Raw genomic sequence first — 24,685 nt, 5'->3', positions numbered from 1 at the left:
ATGAGGGTCTAGGGCAACTGCGAGGCTGTGGCTGTTATAACAGCGATAGGGACCGTTTGAGGACTCAAAACACTCCGATTAGAAGGTTCCTTGGAACACAATGGCGTGAAGTAGGAAGCTCAGAGACCAAGTAGAGAAAAGTGAACTCACCCCTAGCACTACGTTCAAGGGGAAGATGTTGGCACAGGTATTTGGCCACATTTTAGAGGTCAGAGGAACCAACTCTCAAGATGATGTGTCGGGCAGACTTGCCTCACTCCCAAGACCTGAGTACTGTCCAAGGTCAAGGAGATAAAACACAGCCAGTGAAGAGCAGCCAGTTCCTAGAGTTGCTGTTTATTCAATGCCTGCCCATGATTTCTTCCCTCCCATCTTAGGTCCTGGAATGGCCGTATAGGGCCAGCATCAGGCTGCACATAAATTCAGTAGTACAGTCTTCCAGAAACTAGTGCAGAAACGGAGGGGAGAAACACACAAGGGTGCCCACAGGCCTGTTACTCGGGTATTTCGGTGGTTTGTAGATGAACAGAAGCAGAAATTGTTGGTGCTACACTTCGTGCTTCTGTGTGTGACCATGAGGTTGGATGGAGTGTTTTAACCTAAGATCCAGGCACACGGTTACACGGTTACACGCTCACACTGTTCTGGGGGCTCTGCAGTTACATTCCGATAAGCCAAGTTCAGTTATCAGAACGCACTCAGCAACCCCAGTTCCTGAAGATCCAGTAGTCTCTTCTAGCTCCCACAGGCACCAGGTAGGTGGTGTATCAACATATATGAAGGGAAAACACCCATACACATAAAGTTAAGAACAAAACACCAGCCAGACAAGGAAGCTGCTTGGCCTGTGAGTGGGCTCTGAACATGAGGCTAACATGGATTTTACCTCACAAACTCTCATTTCTGGAAGGAGTCCTGACAACTGAAACATGATTTGGTTCATTGGCTTTGGCTACAAAGCCAGGACTGAACATATTTAGGTTGGTCAGGTCCCAAGCACTCCTGGGATATTTTGTGATCACACCTTCAGCACCATGTACACCTACTACAGAACAGTGGTGTGCCACTCAACTTGCCTGATTCACAAAGAAGTAGGCTGGCATTTCTTGGAAAACATAAGCAAATGCTGTTGGTAACTGGACAACTAATCTGCACTCTACCTAGACAGTATGGCTGTGTGAGGGTGTTAAATCTTGGAGTTAAGACAGTTATGAGCTGCCATGTGGGTGCTGGGATTTGAACCCGGGTCTTCTAGATACGCACTCAGTTCTCTTAACCACTGAGCCATCTCTCCAGTACTGCTCTCTTGGATGTGAATAATAGCATTAAACATCTCACGATACGTTTGTGGAAAGGCACAAATGGGGGCCTTGCCAGATATACCCATCGCTGTCTCTCTCTTGTATCACTGGTGTATATGAAAAAAGATTTTAATTATGTGTATGTGGGGGGGGGTATGTGCACGTAAGCATGGGCATCTATGGAGGAGAGTGGCATTAGATCCTTTGAAGCTGGAGTTAACAGTTGTGACCCACTTGATGTGGGTGCTGAAAATAGAACTCAGGTCCTCTGAAGAGCGGTGTACATTTTAAACCCTTCAACCATCTCTCCAGCTCAGCAGATTTCACTGTGCTGAAACTTGTCTTGATGTCCAAGGAGGTCACTCACCCAACAAATCCAGTCACTGCTAGAGCAGGTCACTGCAGATGTTCCACACCAGTCACTCTGCACCACAGATGGTGGAGAAATTTTGCTTATTCATTCTAACATTCAGGTGACAGCTTTGGTGAGTGACTCTTTGACCAGCCAAGTTCCCGCCTAGTCATGTGACCTGAGGCTCACTGTCTGCACATTTCAGTAGCCCCTTTTCCTACCCAGCCTTTTTTGACCGTTAGAAACACGAACAGAAACAAATACATGTGTGTATGTATGCATGCGTATGTATTTGTTCCTCATTCTAGAGGGTTCTTCAGTGTGAAGAACTGGACCCTGTACTATTCTGTTCCTTGTCAGTTCTCCTGTGGCCCCTCCCCCTTCCCCGGCACCCTCCTCCTCTGTTGCATTTGAAACACACATTTTTGTCTTCAAAATAAAAATTTATTCAATCTGTAACAAGAACATTTAATCTGCACATCTGCGCACAAGTTCACATTTAAAAACAGCGGAGCACATCAGTAATAATAAAAACAACTATGATACAAGTGGGACATCCCAACCACCAGGATTAAGGGAGGAGATGAGACCACTCTTTATATTCTGCTTTAAATGCCTCAAAAAGGTCCCAGAGATTCCAGGGAGCACCTGCTTTTAATAAAATGAGAGCATAGAAGTTGGGGGTAGCCTGGGCAAAGGTAACAGTCAGTGCTAGTCTTTTGGACTTATTTGGGTCTCAAACAAGTCTTACAAAACCAAGTTTTTTAAAAAAAGGATGGGGGTAGGGGTGGGGGAAGGCACCTTTAGCTATGCCAAGCAAATCACAATAGAACAAAACGCAAAATCAAACAATTCCCAGTGGGCTTACTGACTAGGAAACATCAGGTCAGTTCCTCAGCTTTCCATTTGGGGGTACCGGCTCTCTACAGGCAGGATGCTGCCACCAGCATTGCTGTCTACCTGGGGGTGGGGGTCTTCAAGCTGATAAGGGATGATTCCAGTTTAGAAATCCCGTCCTAGATCTCTGGGGCACTGAGATGAGGCTGGTTCTCTTCATAGCAGAAGCCAGGCCTAGTCACCTCCGCTGGAGGTGTACAGCTGGAGCAGTACAGAAGCACCTTGCAACCCCACAGCATCAGGAGGGCCCGGAGCCCTGGGGAGGAGCGTGCAGTGTCCTGCTGGTGGCAGGCCTTTTCCAACATGGGTGCAGACGAGCCCAGTGCATGCTTAAATCGTTCAGTTTGGAAGGCATAACACAGTCCATGATACTTTTAAGTTGGATCGGTGCTCAAACAACGAAAACGTCACCTTGTCTACCATTAAAAAGTGAAAATGAAGCCACCACACTAGCCATTCACCACCATGACCATCACTATGGAGACACACCAGCACAGAGGACTGACTGACTGCTGGGTGCGAGTGCAGGACACAGATGAAGATCAGCTCCACATGACCCACTTATCCACAAGGGCTGACAACATGGCATGTTCTCTGAGGGGGATGCACAGGACAGCCGTGGCTTCAGTGCCTCAGGCCACCATGATGATGCATGTTTTAATACTCACAAAGTAAACAAAGTATGCACAAAGAGTTGTTTGAAAGAGCCAAAAAGAAATGGCTTTTCTTTAAAATGCCCTTAAAACCTTTTGCATAATGCTTTTTTTTTTTTAGAAAGTAAAGAAACCCAGCTCCCACAGAACATCTTTACCAAATGAAAACCTCGGGTGCAGACTCCTGTGATCCACTGGGTCAGAGGCCTCAAGGAAGCATCAGGGCTTGGGAGCAGGAGGCCCTGGAGCCTGGGCTGTGTCCCCAGGCTGTCCCTGGAGCTCTTGGTAGTTCCCAAAATGAGAAAGGAAGAAACAGCAGCAGAGACAAAGTACACAGCAGGAAGACACTAAAGATCCTCAAGAGGTGGGGATACAGGAACAAATGTGTTAACAAGAGGCACCCCAAATGGGATGTGAATGCTCCCTACTGTGCTGCGCTGACACCACGCTGCGGCTGTCTCCAAAACCCAACAGAGGGCTGGAGTGCTCCCCTGCTCATCAGACTGCAGTGCCAATCCTGCTCCCGGGCGTCATCCCAGGTACTGTTTAAGTGCTCACCTGTGTGCTTATACACTTTCCCAGACCCACTGAAGACCCTAGTGGTCTTAAAGGCAGTAAAGAGACACAGAGAGGCATTGAGCAAAAAGGCTAAGCACTAGTCAACAGGTCAAGGTTTTTCCTGCTTAGCTGATCGTCAATCAGAGTCAGGTCTGGGCCTTCCACACACAGAAAAGGCAAAGAGACAATCTGAAACCATCAAACTCTGAAGTAAAAACAAAAACAAAAAAACAAAAAACAAAAAAACCAAAAAACTTCAACAGCTTATTCTGCACCTGCCTCGGCCACAAGCAGGGCTCTGGACCCCCAAGCGTGGGGGTGTGGGAGGGTTGGCAAGACCCTTTGGCACAGCTGAATGACGGACCCCGTGTGGAGGATCCCTAAGCAGGTGAGCTAAATGATGCAGAAGATGCTTTCTTCCACTCTTTAAAACAAGTGCCCCGCCCACCTGCTGTCCCCCCCCCCCCCCAGCATCCGCGGGCTTCTCTCAGTCTCTCAGTCTCCGCTGTGAGAAGTGCAGCGGGGAGCATCCTATATAGAGAGATGCAAGAACAGTGCCCACTGTTGATAATGCGGGGCACGTGGATGCCACTTCTTCTGAGATTGGTGGTGGGTCTCACTCTGTAGCCTAAATTGGCCTTCAACTCATACTAATCCTCCTGCCTCAGCCCCCCAAGTGCTAAGATTACAGGTGCGAGCCACCACACCCAGATTTTATTATTATTTGGTGATACACTCTCTCAACCTCCATGCAAATGCTCTTCACTCTATCAAAATGTCTCATGCTCCCGTCACACTGGTGGATAGGGCTCTTCAGCAGATGAGTCCTGGAATGCGTCATCCTACCCCCCCAAACCACCCTCACACTGGTACATGCCACCTAATGAGACAATGCATGAATACCCAGGACTCACAAAGAAACTAAGAAAGTAAGTTCTACACTGTACACTCTCAGCAGGTGGTTTCTTACTGCCTCCTGGAAGCAATGTCACACCCAACCACGGCTTTTATATGGCAACTGGAGCAGTTTACTTTTCTGTTTCCGTCCAAAATCTGCCTCTGATGATAACCGATGTCTGTCTTTTTTCCATTAGGGCTATGATGAATTAAGAACCAAGTCCCCAGCTCCTACCCAGACAATTCTCAGCAATGTGCCCAGCAACATGAGCAAGCAGGAAGCAAGTTCGTAGACTTTCTTAGTTTTGGTGAGCCATGGTGGGTTACTGGGTTATTTCATTTCAGGCAAATGTTTTCTGTGAGATTCTCAGAGGCTTACGTGCCGCAGGTAACTCCAGGGTTATTGCCACAACAACAACAAAGCCATGGCACCTAAGCTTGCCCTCGGCTGTGCTGCCTCAGCCCCTCAGCCTCCACTAGGAGCTTCTACTCTGGGCAGTGCAGAGTCATTGCCTGGCTGGGCGTCAGTTCCTGGCAAACGATGACCTGGGACCTCAGCCTCACATAAAAACCAGCGCTCAGTGTGATCTATTGGGAGCCTGCAGGGGTTTCTGAAGGGGAAGTGCATACTTTGGCAGGAACTGGCAATTACACGTTCTCATTTAAAACAATCAAAGATTCCTACCAACAACTGCCAGGTTATGTCTGGCACCTATTTTCCAGTTGCAACTCTACTCCTTAAACAAGAATAAATCAAAAAAGACCCCACAATATTAACCACACAACGTTTAAAATGTGACATTATGTACATAAATACTGTATAAGAACTGTAGAGAAAAGACAAACCTTCCAGAAAAATGAAGGGGAAAAAAAAGTATGTCAAGTGTTAACAGGGATAACATAGAAAACTTTGCATTCGACAGGCTGCATGTATGTAACGTAACATTTAAATTTAGTCTGTGAAAGTAATAAGAGGGCAGGATGGGGAAAACAGCAAGAGAACAGATGAGTTGGGAAACTATGACCATTAAACTCAGAAGACCCACAGAATATTCAAGTAAAGCAGGGTTAAAACCCCACGTGAATTCACTTTACAAGAACACACGACTTTGCTGTTTTTCAAGCCTGCCTCCAGGTCTGCAGCGGGGAGGCTGTGCCAGTCATCTGGCGGGAGGGGCCGGGACTCACCTGCACGGCTCCCACTAACTCCTGAGTCATTCACTGGCTGCTTCTCCATCGTGGACTTTACCCACATCTTAATGCACTTCTCTACAGATGACCTTGAATTTTGCTTAGGGCTCCCTTTGATTATCAGATTGTTTTCTTGGGGAAAATTATTTGCTTCGTAGGTTTCTCTCACTAGCCAATTACCACTCCCCTTTTTAAATGACAGCTGTGTTCAGAAGAAATGGAGTCTCAACTGCCTCTTAAACCAAAGCAGAACCTGCAGCCTCACAAGTGTCAAAGGAGGGATGCAGAGGGAGCTGCAGGCGGTGACTTCCCTCGCCCTTCAGCACACGGGTCTCCTCGGGACTGGGTGAGCTTTCTAGTTCCCAGCTTGACAGCCACCTACCCATCTGTTTCTCTCCCTCAACCAAGCAGGTGTGTCTTCTCTCCTAGGGCAAAATGAGAACGAGACAGGTGGCAGTTGATTGAAAAACAGCAACTTGCCTTTGATAAAGGTGCTCTTTGAAAAAAATTTTTTTGAGGTTTGAATTTTTAAAAAATAAAAAAAAATGATAAAATGATCTTGCCATCCAAATCTGTGTATACACACACACACACACACACACACACACACACACACACACACACACACACACGGGAAAACCCAAACCCTGCATGAGCCAGGAACAGTAAAATGACCAAAATATTATAAAATTAACCAATAAAGTGCATGTTCCTTACATATTACACCGCCCCTTTAACAAACATTTTTCTTAGAAAATCATGTGTATAGGCTCAGAATCACATGGTATTATAGAAGGGGTTGGTTGTCCGTTTTTTCTCATTTGCTCTCTTTAGTCTCCTAAGTGGGTGAGTTCTGCCATGTTGCTGACGGGGTGCCACGGCCAGCCCTGGAGTTGGGCCTGCACACTGCAGTCCCTCTGTCTGTAGCAGAGGAAGGCCTCCTTCAGAACTAGTCAATTCCGGTCTTGCCTTCGGGAGCAAACACTGCTGACTGTAACCAAATTCTTTGGCATACTGCACAAGGGGCCTCTCCACTGGCTTGCTCTGCACAATACACTCTGTTGTTTTGAGTTGCTCTACAAAATACTTGGTGGGCTGTGGGTTCTGGTGGGCACCTGGGCTTTCTGAGTGTTCCTGGGCCATCAAGGCATGCATGCCGGAGTCGGTTCTGATGAAGGGCTGAAGCAATTTGAGATGAGGGGATTGTGAGGAGACAAGCTCTCTCTCTGGTAAGTAGTCTTTACAAAGGTCCAGGTAACCCAACTTGGCAAGAGAAGCCGAGCGCCTCATTTGTGGTGTTTTGGAGAGCCCTGCCTGGAGGCTCACTGGAGACTCACTCTCTTTAGAGCTCTCTTTCACCACACCAGGGCTGTGGCTGAGCTCTTTTATGCGTTCACTACTAGAGCTATGTGTGACTGGATAGGCTTTGGGTGATGGGTCCAGTTTTTGCTTTAACATGCCAATATTGTCACCAAGTTTGTTACTTAAACTTAGGTCTTCATTATGTAGCTGAGAGGAGGTGTGTGCCACCCCACTGGCACTGGAAAGGAAGCTCCCCTGCCTGTCCTCCCAGCTAACCCGCTCTGTAGAAGGCTCGCTGTCTGTGGTGCTGCTCTGCTCTGTGCAGCCTTCCAGCTGAACCACAGACTGAGGATGCAAGTAATCCAAGCTGACAGATGCTACGTGGGTACTGCAACTGACCAAAGATGCTGCTGTCTCCAAGGGTGTGCATGGGCTGTTCCCTTTGTCTTCAGGCCTACTTAGCACAGGGCTTGGGTCCGTGGGCCTGTAATACTCAGAGGAAGAGTGGGGCAGAGGTAGCATTTGGGGATGCAGAGGAACCTGGCTAGGGTCCAGAGTCCTGTTGAGATTTTCATCCAGAGCACAAAACATAGTGATAGACCGCTCTGTCTTCACCTTCCTCTGTCCTTGTTTCTCACCCTCTGTGTTGGGTGCTGCTCCACCTCCTGGCTCAGTGTGATCAGGTGATGTGACTGTGTGTGTGTACTCAATGACTTCTATTCTCTTGGGGAGGGGAGGAGGCATGGCCTGTGTCTCGCATCCCTGGTTTGGAATCACAGTCCTCTGCCTCTTCAGGTCTCCATCCCGTGTCTTAGCTCTAGCATCTGACCCTAAGCAGCCCTGAGGAGCTGGCACGGGAGGATCCTCCAGCAGCTCAGGGGCTGGAGCAGTGGCGTCGGGCTCGCAGTGGGACAGTGGTCCAGCATCAGACCCACTGCATTTCCCTTTGCCCCTGCTCATCTCTGCTTCTTTGAGGGGAGATGAGTGGTCTGGGGTGGTTTCATCACTTTTCCATTTTGGCATTAGGTCTGCTACAGAGGAATCGTTCTTAGAGTTTTTGCGGTTGGATAACGTGGGACCTGCAGAGGCAGCGCCATGGTGCTCCTGCTCCTGCCGCAAGCGCTCTTCAAACTCCAGGGTGGCTCGCCTCACAGAGCCAGGGCACCACTGGGCACCGGGGTGCACCCCGGGGCCCCAGTCATGCTCTCCCTCAGCTGGATCCTCTTCTTCCACGTCTACTGTGGCTGAGTGTGTGGTCAGGCAGCCCTCTGGGTCACACTTCCCGGAGTCTTTGGCTAGTTCGGGCTGGGCAACATAGAAACTCTCCTCCTGTTCCAAGTGCCCAGGCTTGCTCTCCGGGGCTTGTGCCCGCTCCAGGGGCAGCTCGTGGGCGGTGCTCTTCTTTGGTGTCTGGCATGGGTTAGAGAGGATATCTCCTTTTAACTGAGCCTGCCCAACTCCTTGCCTAATGGCCTCAATTTCAGTGACAATTTCTTTGACTGAAATTGCGTTTTCTGAGTGGGACTGCATGGTGATGTCTGGGCTGACAAGTTCTGAGACTGCCTAAGAAGAGAAGACAGTGAAATGATTATGGGAAAATGGCCTCACCGAAGGACTAGGATTTCATTAGTAACTCTGACCCCAAAGAGCCTGGAGCATGAGAGCACAAGTTATGGTGCCAAGTGCACAGGCTGACTGTGCTGTCACACCATGGGAGCAGAACACGGTTCATCATCGAGGCCAGAGGGAGAGAATTCATTGTGAGGCATATCACTGTTTATTAAATTTTTCTGTTTTGTTTTGTTTTTCGAGACAGGGTTTTTCTCTGTGTAGCCTTGGCTGTCCTGGACTCGCACTGTAGCCCAGGCTGGCCTCACAGAGACAGGCCTGCCTCTAGTCCCCTAGGGCTGGATTACAGTGCGCATCACCCTGTCAGGCTTTGTTTACTAAATTTTGTTGTTTACTCAAGCAAGATTTTAATTCAGGACTTTGTTTTAAAATGTGCAAATAGAGCCAGGCGTGGTGGTGCAGGGGGATTGATGTGAGTTTGACGCCAGCCTGGTCTACAAAGTGAGTCCAGGACAGCCAAGGCTACACAGAGAAACCCCGTCTTGAAAAAACAAAACAAAACAACAACAAAAATGTGTAAATGACTACGGGGGCTTTTATAATCCGCATTTTCGTAGTACCGCTAGCCTCAAGGACGTAGACCATAATGAGGCAAAAGAAACCTTTCCTGGCTAGCTTATTAACTTCTGATACGACAGTAACTTGTTTAGGAGGTGACAACAGTTTTTTTCAAATGCTTGCTGGCCACTTTCCATAGGCAAGATGGCTGTGGTTGTCATGTGATGAGGATTTATTGCTATTTTCTCTCTCAGTGGCTTTCACCACATCACTGCTCCTCCTGGCTGAGAGAATGTGCTTTGTATCTGACCTCATAATCTCTCAACTTCCTTCTTTAAGATTTTAAAGTCTTTTTTTTAAAGATTTACTTATTTATTATGTATATAGTGTTCTGCCTGGATGTACACCTGCCTACCAGAAGAGGGCATCAGATCACATCACAGATGGTTGTGAGTTACCATGTGGTTGCTATGAATTGAACTCAGGACCTTCCGAAGAGCAGCCAGTGCTCTTATCCACTGAACCATCTCTCCAGTCCGATTTTTATGTCTTATGTATAGTGTATGAATGTTTTGCCTGCATGTATGTATGCATGTACGTATGTGTACCATATGCATGCCTAGTGCCTACAAAGGTTGAGAGGGGATCAGACCCTCTGGAACTAGAATCAGGAATAGTTATGAGCTCCCACATTGGTGCTAGCAATCAAACCCAGGCCTTCTGCAAAAGCAGGTGCTCTAAACTGCTCTCTATCCCTTTCTTTCTTCTTCCTCCCTCCTTCTTTCCTTTTTTTTCTTTTGTTTTTGGGTTTTTGTTTGTTTGTTTTGAGACAGGGTTTTTCTATGTTAGCCTTGGCTGTCCTGGACTCACTTTGTAGACCTGGCTGGCTTCGAACTCACAGAGATCCGCCTGCCTCTGCCTCCCGAGTGCTGGTGGATCTCTGTGAGTTCAAGACCAGTCTGGTCTATAAAGCGAGTCTAGCTAAGCCAAGGCTACACAGAGAAACCCTGTCTTGAACCCCACTCCCCCCCCCAAAAGTATACAACCACATCTAGCAACAATACATACATTTCATGTGGCTCCTCCTGGAAAAGGTATAGTTACTCGGCTTAGTCAGCCATTTCCCTCAGCAACCTTAGAGCCCCACCTCTCAGCTATCTTACTCCTCCACAGGGTAACAATTACTGTGGGTTTAGAACAAGACTCCTCCAACTCAAATCCCCTCCCCCTCTACAAATCAAGTCTCACTGAAAAAAAAAATTAACTTCAAAATCTAGAAATGGCCCTTTTTAAAAGTCACAACATTGGGACTGGAAAGATGGCTCAGTGGTTAAGAGCACTGTCTGCTTCTCCAAAGGACCCAGGTTCAATTCCCAGCAGCCACATGGTAGCTCACAACTGTCTGTAACTCCGGTTCCAGGTGATCTGACACCTTCACACCAATGCACATAAAATAAAATTAAATAAATTATATTTTAAAAAAAGTCAGAGCATTAGCCAGGCACAGTGGCACATGCCTGTAATCCCAGCACTACTCACGAAGGCAGAGGCAGGTGGATCTCTGTGAGTTTGAGGCCAGCCCTGGCCTATAAAGTGATAGCTAGGGCTGCACAGAGAAAGTCTCTCTTGAAAAACCAAAAAAACAGTCAGATCATTATAACTATCAGTCTCTTTTGTTAAGATTGTGTATATGTAAGACTTCAAAATACAGTATTTTCTCAGTAATTATGCTGATCTTTCTCTTATAAAAGAGTCCCAGTTGGTATAAATTAACAAGGTCAGTCTTGACGTTGGAGGAAGCTGCCAGGACACCAAGCGGAGGTGATCTTGGCAGAACTGGTGAGCCTGGTGTGTGCACGGCCACAGAAGGAGAACTCATATGACCAAGGACTCAGCAGGAAGGCTATTTCTGTCATTGCTACTGCCCTGACTGGTCCATACAGACAGCTCAAACATTCTGACTTCCCGCAGAAACACAACAAAGACAACAGAAGTAGAGGCAAAAGTTGTCTTGGAGTATTTAAGAAGAAATAACAGAGGAAGGTAGAATAGAGCAGGTAGAAATTACAAGGTCTCAGGTATCTAGCCAGGGCTGGTGATAAAGCTCAGCTGTAGTCCCTAGCATTGTAAAATAAATACATCACAAACGTTTAACCAGGTCCATTAAGATCATTAGATCAATTGCTGGGCGTGGTGGCGCACGCCTGTAATCCTAGCCTCCGGAGGCAGAGGCAGGCGATCTCTGTGAGTTCAAGGCCAGCCTGGTCTACAAAGTGAATCCAGGACAGCCAAGGCTACACAGAAATTCTGTCTCAAAAAAACCATAAACCAAAAACAAAACTAAACAAACAGAAAAGGATAATTTGATAATTTGCTATATTAGAGTAAACTTGAGACTTTTGTCTCAAAACAGACAAAAACAAGCACTTTTTTTTGACTATCTCCTCCTGCTTCTGAGATGGCTCTTAAGAACTGTACAGTGCCAGGCGTGGTAGTGTGCGCCTTTAATCCCAGCATTGGTGGGCAGAGGCAGGTGGATCTCCGAGTTCGAGGCCAGCCTTGAACTGCAGAGTGAACTGCATTAAAGCCAAGGCTACACAGAGAAACCTGTCTTGAAAAAAAAAAAAACAAAACCAAAACCAAATAAACAAAAATATGCCACTTTGTTTGCTCCCAAACTACCTCTTAATTCTTGAGCCCCACAAGACTGAAGAGAAACTCACCCAATGTTATTATTATTATTATTTTCCCTTTTGGTTTTTTGAGACAGAGTTTCTCTGTGTTAGCCTTGGCTGTCTTGGACCCACTTTGTAGACCTGGCTAGCCTTGAACTCACAGTGATCCGCCTGCCTCTGCCTCCCGAGTCCTGGAATTACTGGCGTGCGCCACCAGGCTCGGCTCTCACCTAATGTTATTACCTGCATCACTGAACTCAGCATGGGCACCTGCTGCTATTCCAGCAGCTATTTAAACACTGGTCTAGCCTGTGAACTTTCAGAGATAAGACGTTTTCCAGAAATCCCAGTCCTCTCAGAATTACGTCTCACTCAGGTAGCACTGTGACATCGCCTCACTGCTGAGCTAGGGTCTGAGCCAGAGGTCCACAGGGCTCTCTCTGCTTGTCAGGACACTGGTTTTCACTAGTCCTTTCTTCTGTCATGTCCTTTCAGAAATGCTTCCAGCGGGGGATAGAGAGATGGCTCAGAGGTTAAGGGCACTTGTTGCTTTTGCAGATGACCTAGGTTTGAGTCCCAGCATCCACACAGTGGCTCTCAACCACCTGTAACTCCAGTTCTAGGGATGTGAAGGCCTCTTTTGATGTCTGTGGGCACCAGGCACACATGTGGTGCACATTTATATATGCAAGCATTTTTGTTGTTGTTGTTGTTTTTCTGTGTAGCCTTGGCTGTCCTGGACTTGCTTTGTAGACCAGGCTGGCGTTGAACTCACAGAGATCCACCTGTTTCTGCCTCACTGAGTTCTGGATTTACAGGCAGGTGCCACCGTGACCAGCTCAGGCAAAATATTTATACACATAAATCTAAAATGACACCAAAGCCTGGAAATCCTTTAAAAAAAAGCACTCTGTTTTAAAGGAAGATCTCAGCCAGATCACGTCACTGTTTACTAGTGAAATCTGTGCTAACATCAAAGTGAGTAAAGGGACTGAAGAAACGGCTCAGTGGTTAAGAGCATGTGCGGAGAGGAAGGGAGCTCAGTGCCCAGCACCTATGGTGGGTAGCTCATGGCCCCTGTAACTCAACCTCCAGGGGGAATCTCATCACTCTGACCTCTTTGGGCACCATCACTCATGTGACTCGCCAACTCACATATACGTAATTAAAAAAGAAGTTAGGCCGGGCATGGTGGTGCACACCTTTAATTCCAGCACTCGGGAGGCAGAGGCAGGCGGATCTCTGTGAGTTCGAGGCCAGCCTGGTCTACAGAGTGAGTCCAGGATAGCCAAGGCTACACAGAGAAACCCTTGCTCAGAGAAAAAACAAAAACAAAAACAAACAAACAAAAAAACCCAAACAGAACAAAAAAGCCCACCACCACCACAACAAAAAAGAAGTTAGGGCCAGGGGTAAAGCTCAGCGGCACAGTGCTGGCTTAGCATGGGTGAGCTATACCCTCCCCCCCCACCCCCACCCCCTGGGGACCTTCACACAGCAAGGCTTCATCGGTTTTTGCTGAGAATTTCATTGCATAGAAAACCGTGAAGCAGTTGTACCTTGGACTGGTCCTCACCCACTGAGGAGTCCTCAGATGCATGGGGAGTGTTGCTCAGGGAGCTGCTTCCCTGGTCATCGGCTGCCATTTCTGAAGGAGCCACTTCCATCGCTGACAGGCGACAAGCCTCACTCCTTCCTCCACCTAGCTCTTCTGTCCTTGAATGGGAAAAAGATCGAGCCCGGGTTTCTTGAGAAAGTTCTACAAATTTCTCGAGGGCACTAAAAAAATCAATACGATCTGAACTGAAATCGGAGATGGCAGGTTGGCAACTGGGTTGGGGGCTTGGTGACTCCAGATCGGGCGACATGGGGAGGTCTTTCAGGCGAGATGTCAGCTCTTCCATCGGCAGTAAGTGGACATGCATGTCGGCTTTCAGCGCGTCTGTCTCCAGATCTTCCACTGCTAAGTCTGGGAAGGTGTTGGCCATTCCTGGGGCCTGTCCGGGCTGGGTTAAGGCCTGAGATGCATGGCAGTTGTCAAGGGGGAATTCCGACTCACTGAGACAGCACCCTGAGGAGCACCCATTGACGTCGTTTAAGTTTAGTTCGTCTTCTATGTGTCCAGCGTGAAGCTCCTGTGAGGAAAACTGCAAGCAGATGACCCTGTCTTTGGTGTGCAGCCCTTTCGGATTTGCATCCTGCGGAACCACGTGTTCCACAAAGACAGGAGGCATGGCTGCGAGGTTCTCCACAGTCTTCACCTCAGCGATCTGGTCTGCTGACGTGGTCATCTCTTTCTTGCTGAGCTCCAGCCCAGGCTTGCAGATGGGCTCGTGGTGGTCTGAGAGGTCGCTATCTGAGTGAGAGCGCCAGAGCTTGTTGTGCCGCTGTTTGCTGTGGGTGACACAGACACGAAACACCTTGCTTTAGTTTGTGAAAACAGTCAACACCCTTCCAGGAAAACACATCCAGAGAAACCTTAATCTCCTGCAAAATCCTCACTACTATTCGATGGACCAGGACAATAAACACCTCAAAAGATGCACAACTTAATAGGAGCAAAGAACAAAGCAAACAGTAATAAATTGCTGAGATCTGATTTTGTTGTTGCTTTTTAAAGACAGGGTTCATTACATAGCCCTGGCTGACCTGGAACTCACTTTGTAGGCCAGGCTGGCCTCAAACTCACAGTGATCCGCCTGCCTCTGCCTCCTGAGTGCTGGGATTAAAGGTGTGTGCCACCACGTCCAGCTGGTATATGACTTTTTATATAATCAGATTAACGGGAGCCGAGTTTGTTGTTAAAGTTGCTGCTGATGAGTTCTCTCACAGTGTTGGTAAGAGTGTGACCTACAAGCTGGGCATGATGGTACACGCCTTTAATCCCAGCACTTGGGAGGCAGAGGCAGGTGCATCACTATGAGTTCAAGGCCAGCCTGGTCTACAAAGTGAGTCCAGGACAACAGAGAGACTCTGTTTTGAAAAACAACAACAACAAAAAACAAACAAAAAACCAAAACCCCAACAAAACAAAACAAGAGAGCATGTTGGGCTTGGTTGTGAGAGCTCTTACAGAGGACTTGGGTTCAGTTCCTAGCAGTCAGGCAGGAGATCTGACGTCCTCTTCTGGCCTCCAAAGGCACATGGCACCATGCATGCTTGTGGTGCCCAAACATAGGCTCAGGCAAAACATCCTACATATGAAATAAGTAAATCTACTTCCCCAAGGCCCAGGGATCTATGTGAAAGAGGAGGCAGAAAGATGGTGGATGGAAGGATGTAACAACACCTTCCAGATAGATATACATACGAACTCAGAGACTGTGACCTGCACAGGCTCAAACCAGACAAACCCTGAGCACTAAGAGGGGCACTGGACACGAAGTCCCACCTCTGACTTAGAAGCTATTTGTGGGGAAAGGGAAAATGAGCTTTCTCCACTGGGGTGATACTGGATCTATCAACTCTACTCCAGGGCAGGCACCAACATAAAACTGATGCTATGTTTTTGGAATGCTTTTTTGTTTTGTTATTTGTCTTTCTGGTTTTTGTTTGTTTGTTTGTTTTTTGAGAAGGAAAGAAAGGTAGGCAGATGGGGAATGATCTGGGAGTTGGGGGAGGGGCAGGAATACAATCAAAATATTTAGTGTGCAAATTTTTAAAAATATAAAATCTTTTATTTTTCCAGACAGAGTTTCTCTGTGTAGCCTTGACTGTCCTGACTTGCTTTGTAGATCAGGCTGGCCCTGAACTAACAGTGATTTGACTGTCTCTGACTTCTTGAATGCTGAGATTACAGGCATGTATTACCAGACCTGGACACAAATCTAAAATCTTAAAAAAAAAGAAAAAGATCTCAATAAACAATTAAAAACAAAACAAAAACCAATTCTAACCAGAAATAAAATGACCCCCAATCTAAACAACATGTAAGTCATTCAAAGAGAAACACTCCTTTGGAGGCTTTCTTATTGCGGTGAAGGGCTTACACGGCAGCTCTAACTGCTGGTGCAGATGTGAGGGTATGGTGACCGTGTTCCTTTTTAGATTTGTCTTTATTTGTGAGGATGTCCACCGAGGCCAGAAGAGGAATGAGATCTCTAGGAGCCTAGGAGCTACCCTAATATAGGTGCTGGGTACCAAACTCGGGTTGTTGAGCCTCTTTTCCAGCGTGTGTGTGTGTGTGTGTGTGTGTGTGTGTGTGTGTGTGAAGGGAGGACACATGTTTGTAGACTAAAAGTAGATTATTGAATCTACTAACTTCAAAAATCTTACATTGGTATTGTAGATTGAAGAAAATTTAAGACTTTTGATTGATGGAAATTTAAGACTTCAACTTTTGCTTCATTGATAAAAATTTAAATTGTATATTGTCTTTCATTTTTGCCTTATGTATTGTATGTTATATGTTGACAAAATATTATATATTGTATGTTAGAAACTTAAGTTCATTTTATTCAATGTTTATTTAATGTATTATTCATGTACCACTAATGTCTTAGGAAAAACTGTTCAAGAAGATTGGGGATAAAAGTTGATATTTAGTTACGAAAAAATCCTACTAAATACTAACTTACTTTGTCATAGAACAGGTTTGTTTAATTTCTTGTATATGTCTCCAAAGGAATAGTAGCTAACTGTAGGAATAGATAGAGTTGGTTTTCAAACTCTTCAGAGATCCACAGAATATGGCATTTAAAGATGAGGGCTTTCCTGACAGAGAGAGACATCTACTCCTGGCCGCTTCTCCATTTGCATCACTGAAGATGGGGGCTTCAAGAGACGCAGGTGACAGAATGGTCACTAGACAGAGAAAATGCTCTTATCTCTACTGCTGATGACAGGCTGACTGGCTGCAATGATCAACAGTGATGCTAAAAAGTGACTGTCAGCTTTTGGGGGGGGGGGGGGGGGGGGGGGGGGGGGGGGGGGGGGGGGGGGGGGGGGGGGGGGGGGGGGACTAGATAGACCGGACCGTCGGATTTCCTGCTTCAAAAAGCAGTTTGTTGGATGTTTTGGGCCGATAAGGCTGAAGACTGATTGCCCCAATGAAGGAAAGACTTCGGTGAATATCCAGGCAGTCTGCTCTCTCTGTCCTATGCAACTTGAAAGTTGCCTGCCAGCACATCCTTTATTAGATAGATTTTCCTTCTTGGATCTCTGATGGGATTGAAGACTAGATAGCCACAGTGTTACTAGAAGCTTTAGTTTAAGAATTAAAAACACCTTTATAGATGGATAATTGAAATTTCTCATGGAAAAAAAAAAAAAAAAAAAAGGGGGACTCTCTTTGGTAAAATAGTGAAATATTTTTTCTCAGGTTAACTAGTATAAAAAGACTTGGTTATGTACTTGATACCTGATGATTATGTATATATGTATATGTGTGTTTATAGTTCTTAATTTTTTTAAAGAGAAGGGGGATGTGTGGGAAGGAGTAAGCTTTGTCACAGGTGGGAGCAGTCTTGGTGGGCTTTACCCTTGGGCACCCCATGAATAGCTTGTGACAGACTGAGTGGAGCCATCCTGGGTTTGGAATTCTGGAAGCAGACCTGGGAACCCCACCTGGTCTATTGTCTTTCTAATGGACCCTCACCGGGAGAAGGAGCCGGTCCTTCCCACGTGACTGAGGGAGTTGGGGAAGGGAGAAAAACAAAGTCGGCTGCAGGGAGAGCGTGCAGGAGCAGCAGACAAGCTAGATCAGCACGCCGGCCAGAGAGACACCTAAGGATCCGTCCCGTGGAACGGCTACCGGAAGGTTCACTCTTTCGTCCCTTTAACCTTTTTCCTTCTTTTATAAGCTAGTTGGGTTACATAATAAAGTTTAATTGCTAAGAAACAGAGGCAACATGTGTGTGTGTACACATACAGGCTCTCTATGTGGTCCATGGGATGCCTGGCTAAGGTGATCACTCTTAGAAACTGAAAATAAAAGTGGCCTAGTAAATCAGGGAGAATGTTCCATCACAGAATGAAAAGGATGAACATAAAAAGCAGGCTTTTCCCAAAAGATCTTAGAAATTGAGACAAGACTTAGAAAAATACGTGGGCCAAAGAAGGCTAGTCACCAACCCTGACGACCACATCACAGTCATTCTCTTGTTATTTCATGAAGCGAAGTCTGAGGTGGGGCCGAGACTCACTTCAAACTACATGCCTCCTGCCAAAATTTCTCAGCTGCCTGTACGGTTGGTCAGGATCACCTGCCTCAGGGATTAGATGTTAAGGATGGTGCTTGACAGTCCCCAAGATTTATAAGCAAAGTGTTACCTAACTTGTGGGCGGAATGGGCAATAGCCTCAGACAACTTGCCCTGGGCTTGGGGCCACCCATGGGTTCTGCTGAGTCATGTACCTACACTCATGTGACTCTGTTTCTTCTCAACTCTACACCTGCTGCTCTCAACTCCCTCTGCCGCTGGGGTGGGGTGCTCTGACTCAGGCCTTCACAATGGGGTGCTTTGCCTCGTAGGGAACAGGCCAAATCTGTCTATGAAGATAAGTTATAACCAGCTAACCAGGTGTACAGTGGATTTTCCCCTCATCAAGCTGCACGACCTGCAGCCACCCCTAGGAGGAGACAACATATCACAAATCTCAAATAAGTGCGAGGCCTTTGGGAGGGGCCTGCATGGACTAAACTGCATATTACTACCAACCAAGGCCAGTGTGCTTCCTATCAAAGTTTATTTCTTAAATTTAGGCCTTTGTTTCCAGGCCTAGATACGACTGTGTTTTCTATTTTCTACACTGTCGCTTATCATGGGGCTGTTCAATCAGGCTTTCTCACACACCACGCTAGGGTAATTCCTGTGATGCATGTGACTGAGGAGACAGCTCAGAGGGTAGCTGTTCAAAGTAGCAGCTGATTTTATTAGCCAACAAACAGATGAGACATTTCCATCACCTTGAGAAGCCCCTTAAGTATAGTTTTTAAAAAAGGCTTGCCAATTACTTAACAGTCAGGGGTGGGGAGACGGCTCAGCGGTTAAGAACACTTGTCATCCTTGCAGAGGACTCAGGTTCAGTTCCCAGCACCCACATGGTGGCTTACAGCCACCCGTAACTCCAGTTCCAGGGGATCAAAATGCCCTCTCCTCACCTCCATGGGTACCAAGATTACATGCAGTACACACACACACATGTAGGCAAAACCACGCATACGTAAAATGAATAAATCCACTACATTAAAAAGCTGTCACTCAGGAGGGACTATGAGGTGACGCTATGAGTGTAAGCGGAGAGTGCTCTGAGGAGGTGGCTGCCACCCAGCCTGCTGCTCAGCAGCCACTTTCTTCTGTTCTGGGGACTGACTCTACTGAGGCCTGGGAATGCATCTGACACCTACTTATACAGCAGAGTGGTAGGCAGCTCTCTGGCACAGACCAGTCATTACTATCACCGTGAAAGCACAACTTCACGTGCTCCCTGCTGACGGCATTCTGCGCCTTGGCAATGGGGCTGCCTCCCTCCCGGATTCTGTGGAAGATCAAGCTGGCCTTGAACTCACAGAGATGTGCCCACCTCTGCGAGATTAAAGGCACGCTTACCACGCCCAATCCTAAAAGCATCATTTTGGCTTATGTGTTTTCAAGCTCCACCACTGTATATAAATGTGTTTTCACAAAGTGAAAACAAAGGTGTCACAATTAATTTATCCATATGGTTAACAAATAGTCTAGGCTACCATAAACAACACTGCCAGGGACGTTCCTGTGGCTGTTTCTATAACAGGAGTAGAATTCATGGGTCAAAGGGCATGTGTGCATCAGAGGGTTTACTGGTAACACTAGACTGTTTCTCAGTGAGGCTCCATCTGGAAAGCAGTGTATTCTAACACTGACACTGATAGGGCTGGAAGGACAACATTAGCTCATACCTATTATTTTAAACTGTTAACTTCTAATCCAGCTGACCCCCAACTCCCATCCTAGGCAGGCAAGTAAATAAACAAGTTGCCAAAAGGAACTTCAGAGTTGGCCTGTGGCCTAGATGATGCAACCATGCCTCAGATCTCTCCTCCCTTGAGTGGCCTCTGACCTGAATTTGGATTCATGTAAACACAGACACACAAATGACTGGGCCACTCTAGGTAACAGTTTGGTTTTTTACTTATTAGAAGAGCAGGAAGGAAATGTAGTTGGTAAGGTGTATAAGACGTTCCACTCTGTTGCCTCTGCTTTCTTGTCACACATTAGGTAAAAGCATCACCTCTTAGAAACATATACAGAGAACATTGCCAGAAGTGTCGGACCAGGATTACTCTCTAGGGAGCAGGAAAGCACTGGGTGTTTCTGTGAGCTGTGTATGGTCCTGGATATTTTTGATTATTTAACTGGAAAGCTATTAAAAAACATCCTTTTGGGCTAGAGAGATGGCTCAGTGGTTAAGAGCACTGACTGCTCTTCCAGAGGTCATGAGTTCAATTCCCAGCAACCACATGGTGGCTCACAGCCATCTATATTGTGATCTGATGCCCTCCTCTGGCCTACAGATGTACATGCAGGCAGAGCTCTGTATACATAATAATAAATAAATATGTCTAAAAAAACAAAACAAAACAAAACAAAACCAAAAAAAACCCCAAAACATCCTTTTAAGCCACAACTAGGCTTGGCTGTCATGGAACCAGAAATCCATGTGCTTTCAGCTCAGCCTCCCGGCGGCTGACCTACAGCTGTGTCTAGCTAGACTGCTCTTCACCAGAAAGCCAGGAAAAAAGAAATGCCTGCCCCTTCTTCCTTCATGACCAGGTTCTTTAAGAATCAAATGGACATGCCTGAGGACATAAGGCACAAGTTCTCTCTAGCTGTCACTTAATTCTTCCTCCTTGCACCCTTTACGCCTGAATGTGATACCACAGACACATGGTCCAGCTTGCAAATGGTCTGCTTGAAACTTGAAGCTGTCTGACAGAACACAAATCTGGCGGATCCTTGCATGATCAGGACACAGAAGAGCAAAGAGCTCCTGTAGTTTAAGGAAGAGCTTTGGCTCTTGTTCTGCCTGCTACCACCCCACAACTACAGAAACTGAAAAAAAAAAAAAATACAGTATGAGAAATACCAATAGTTTAATGATACCATCATTTCTAGGTCTTCAAGTGGAAGAGTAAACCAGCTGTTTCTAAGCTACCAATGCTATTTTGAAGGCTGTAAGAAGTCCTTTGCACTTCAGGGGGCTGGCACGCGACTGGCACCCTCATGTTCTCACTCTAATCAACTCAGATGTTACTTCAAAAACGCCTTACTAAGAGGTCACTGCACCAAGAAGCTGTCTCCAACAGGGAGCTGCCAGCTCCACCCAGTGCTGCTCTGGGTGACTGCAGTTAAAGGATGCTGGGATGACCACAAGTCGTTGAGAGCCACCATGTGTTTCCTAGGATAGGAAATACAAGATACGGAAATAAAATACTACTAAGAAATAACCAAACTTCGGTGGTTGTCTACCTAACTGGCTTTTGGGGAAGGTTCTTCTTCCTCTGTAGAACACCACACACAGGTGACACCAGTCAAGTGGAAGGACAGTGAGGGAGGATTTGGTTCTAGAACACACCCCATGGGAAGTCCTGGCAGCCAAAAGGAACCTCAGTGAAATCCCTAGCCTGGACATCACATCCCATTCCAGTTTCTGGGGAGTTAGTGTGCTTGTGATGGTGGGCGGCAGGCTGATGCCAGTGCTGTCAATAACATGTAACCATGGAGAAGAGATGACAAGAAGTGACCTTTAATACACAGGGGTATTAAAAATAAGGAAAAGAATGAATGACTTAAGCACTTGGGAGATAAGGCAAGAGGCTTAGGTGCTCAAGGCCAGCCTTGGCTACATAATAAGTTCAAGGCTAGCCTGGGGTATGTGATAGCCTGTCTTAAAAAAAAATAGTGTTATTTTGTGAAAAAAAATTTATAGTGAACTTTTTTTTTTTTTTTTTGAGACAGGGTTTCTCTGTGTAGCCTTGGCTGTCCTGGACCATGCCTGGCTCAGAATGAACATTCTACCTGTCTGCCTGCCTACCTACCTATCTACCTATCTACCTATCCATGTATGTGTGTGCATGTATGTATGTATGTACGTATGTATGTATGTATGTACCTGTCATCTATCCATCTATCTATCTATCTATCTATCTATCTATCTATCTATCTATCTATCTGGGTCTCTCTAGCCCTGGCTGTCCTGGAGCTTGATATGTATACGAGGTTGGCCTTGAACCTACAGAGACCTGTCTGCCTCCAAGTGCTGGAGTTAAAAGGCTTGTACCACCTCTCTGTCTCATCTTGATGTTTTATTTACAGATGGGGGTCAGGTAGGGACTAGAAACACCAAGTGACTTCTTCTGAAGGCTGCAGCAATCGGGTGACCAGGGGCACTAGCCAGATCCAATGATGCAGACTCTGTGTTTTTCTCTCTGGAGCTCACCCTCCCTTTATGAGGCAAGCCCAGGAAGTCAGGATGGAACAGGAAAGGAAGGGAAGAGGAAAGAGGAAGTGTGATTTTGTAGTTCATGTTGCCATTCATTCTTTTTTTTTTTCTGAAATTCCTTTAACATCTAAGAAAAACCACATATTGGGGGGGCAATGGGGGAGGGGAACCAATCCCACAGCTTGCAGTAGCCTGGGATTCCAGAATAAATACTCAAGTTGGCAGGACGTGTGGCGTCCTTCCTCTCAGTAGGTCACATGAGGACACTGCCTCGTATCCGCCACGTGTGCTGTGCCTGTCTGGGAACATGTAGTATTCCTGTTCTCCTCAAGTGCTTAGGCACCTTTTCCTTGTGCCAAAAAGAACTTCTGTGTCCTATCTTCTGATTTAATCTAAAAGTGTCATGGAAAAGACCTAGAACTTCTTTGAAACAGAGGAGGGGTGAGTACTCCCCAGCTTCTAAGACCGAGGCGTAGATGAAACCATTCCAAATGCTGAGCAAATGGGAGGGGTTTTTAGTGGAAACCGTAATGCTGTGTTGTGGTCACATTTTCACAATTCTTTGGGGCTGGAGGGTGGCCCCTCGCCTGGATAGGCTGGAAGGCTATTTAACATTTTGTTCTGTGGAAACAGCCCAGATTTGAGAGTCAAGATCAAGTCATGAGACTCCTGGAGTCAAACCCTGGCACCAGCTGCAACTGCTCTTAGACAGCTGTGTCATTACCCTAAAAACACAACCCAGAGCTGCTCCCTGGGAAAACAAGCCCAATCTTTCAAGTCAGAGGACTTCAGCGTGTGACAGCTCAGGAAAGTGACCCTCGGTCATTTACTGTCTGATGCACGAGTAGACGAGGTGATTTTTAACCTTTAAAGGTAATGGAATTAGCATTTTGATAATCAACCACTGAGTTATGATTGAAAACAGCTGTTTCTGATTGACACAGGAAGTGACTGAACACAGTATTAGGTAGAAGGGCAGGCTGAAAAATAATTTTTGTGGAAAAGTATCTATCAAAATGTATGATAAAACAAAACCTAGAGAAACAGGCAAGGCAATCTTGACTATTATTTGTAGATATTGAACCTAAGATGTTTTTTCCCCTTTGTAACTTTTTTTTCAGTTTCATACAGATCAAAGAGTTTTAATTGTTTTTATTTATTTATTTTTTTTAAAAGCAAGCTGTTTCTGGGTATATCATCAAATGCGTTGTACAAAGTTGCCAGCTAAAACTAAATACTTGGAGGAAAAAAAAGCTCTGCTATTAGTTGGGGTATTTTTTCCCCTCCAAAAATTCTAGGGAACACCAGCAGTACCTTAGGAACAACGGGTATCTCTTTGGATGAGGCAGCTGTAGCCAGCTTTATAAGAATGTTGACAGGTCGTTGCACCCTAGTGGAAAACTGAAATGTAGTTCTATTTTTTCTTTTAGTTTTATCTACCAAACAACCTGAAAGGTTATATGTCTAATCTCACATGCTAATCTTATATTTATATTATGAAAAAAATTGATAGAGAAACAAATCCAAGTTTAAAAAAAAAAAATCACATCCAAATCAGACTACGTGCAGAAAACGATTCTTGGTTTGCCTTAAGGAAGTGTAGAGGAATGAATCGGAGACAGACACGTGAGCCCCACCTTGCCAGCAGGATCCCTTGGTACTCCTCCAGCTGCCTCATGAAGCTGGGGTTGGGCTTGGTCACTGTTCGCCTTTCCTTCACATAGTCATAGGCTCGGTCCAGGTTCCAGCCGTACTCCTTCATTGCGTAGGCGATGACAGTAGAGGCCGAGCGGCTCACCCCCATTTTGCAGTGCACAAGGCACTTAGATCCATGTTTCCTAGTGGGGAGGTTGAGGTGAAGAAGATAGGACAACAACAGATAGTACAGTGTGAGAGCTGGACTGGAGGTTGCTGTATTGCCCTGCCATTTTTTAAAATTATTTTTTGCTATACAATATGCTCTCATCTTTAACTGTACTTTTAAACAATTATTATTTGCTTCTTTATTTATTTTTAAGATAAGGTTTGTCTCTGGCTGTCCTCAAACTCAGAGATTCACCTGCCTCTGCTTCCCAAATGCTGGGATTAAAGGTGGGGCACCATCGCTCTTTTTTTCAATTTTAGTATTAAGCCTCTTAATCCACTCACTAAAGATTTACCCAGAATGCACCACATACAGAATAATGTACAAGGTGTCAGCATAAACTTAAGTAAAGCACAGCTTTTATCCTAAAGGACAAGATTTAGTTAGAGAAAACAGACAATTAAAATTCAATGTGGTGGTGTCCTGACCATCACAGAGCGGAGAGGG

At 46.1% G+C, this 24,685-nt stretch overlaps 1 protein-coding gene across 2 annotated transcripts in view; it reads right to left on the bottom strand.

The window, feature by feature from the left end:
* Positions 1–6,181: 6,181 nt before the first annotated feature.
* The window catches only part of Ssh2 (slingshot protein phosphatase 2), a 254,058-nt gene continuing 235,554 nt past the window's right edge, over positions 6,182–24,685 (bottom strand). For both annotated transcript variants that reach the window (XM_051158006.1, XM_051158005.1), the window contains 3 exons: positions 24,012–24,212; positions 13,513–14,347; positions 6,182–8,714 (listed from right to left, as the gene is read on the bottom strand). In XM_051158006.1, the coding sequence (XP_051013963.1) occupies positions 6,627–8,714; positions 13,513–14,347; positions 24,012–24,212 (3,124 nt within the window). In that variant the 3' untranslated portion in view covers positions 6,182–6,626. The remainder of the gene's footprint in view (positions 8,715–13,512; positions 14,348–24,011; positions 24,213–24,685) is intronic.

The sequence above is a fragment of the Acomys russatus genome, chromosome 16 (genome assembly GCF_903995435.1).
Source record: "Acomys russatus chromosome 16, mAcoRus1.1, whole genome shotgun sequence".
In the NCBI taxonomy this organism is placed as follows: Eukaryota; Metazoa; Chordata; class Mammalia; order Rodentia; family Muridae; genus Acomys; species Acomys russatus.
Note: the sequence above shows the minus strand (reverse complement) of the source record. Positions and strands in the feature narration are given on the sequence as shown.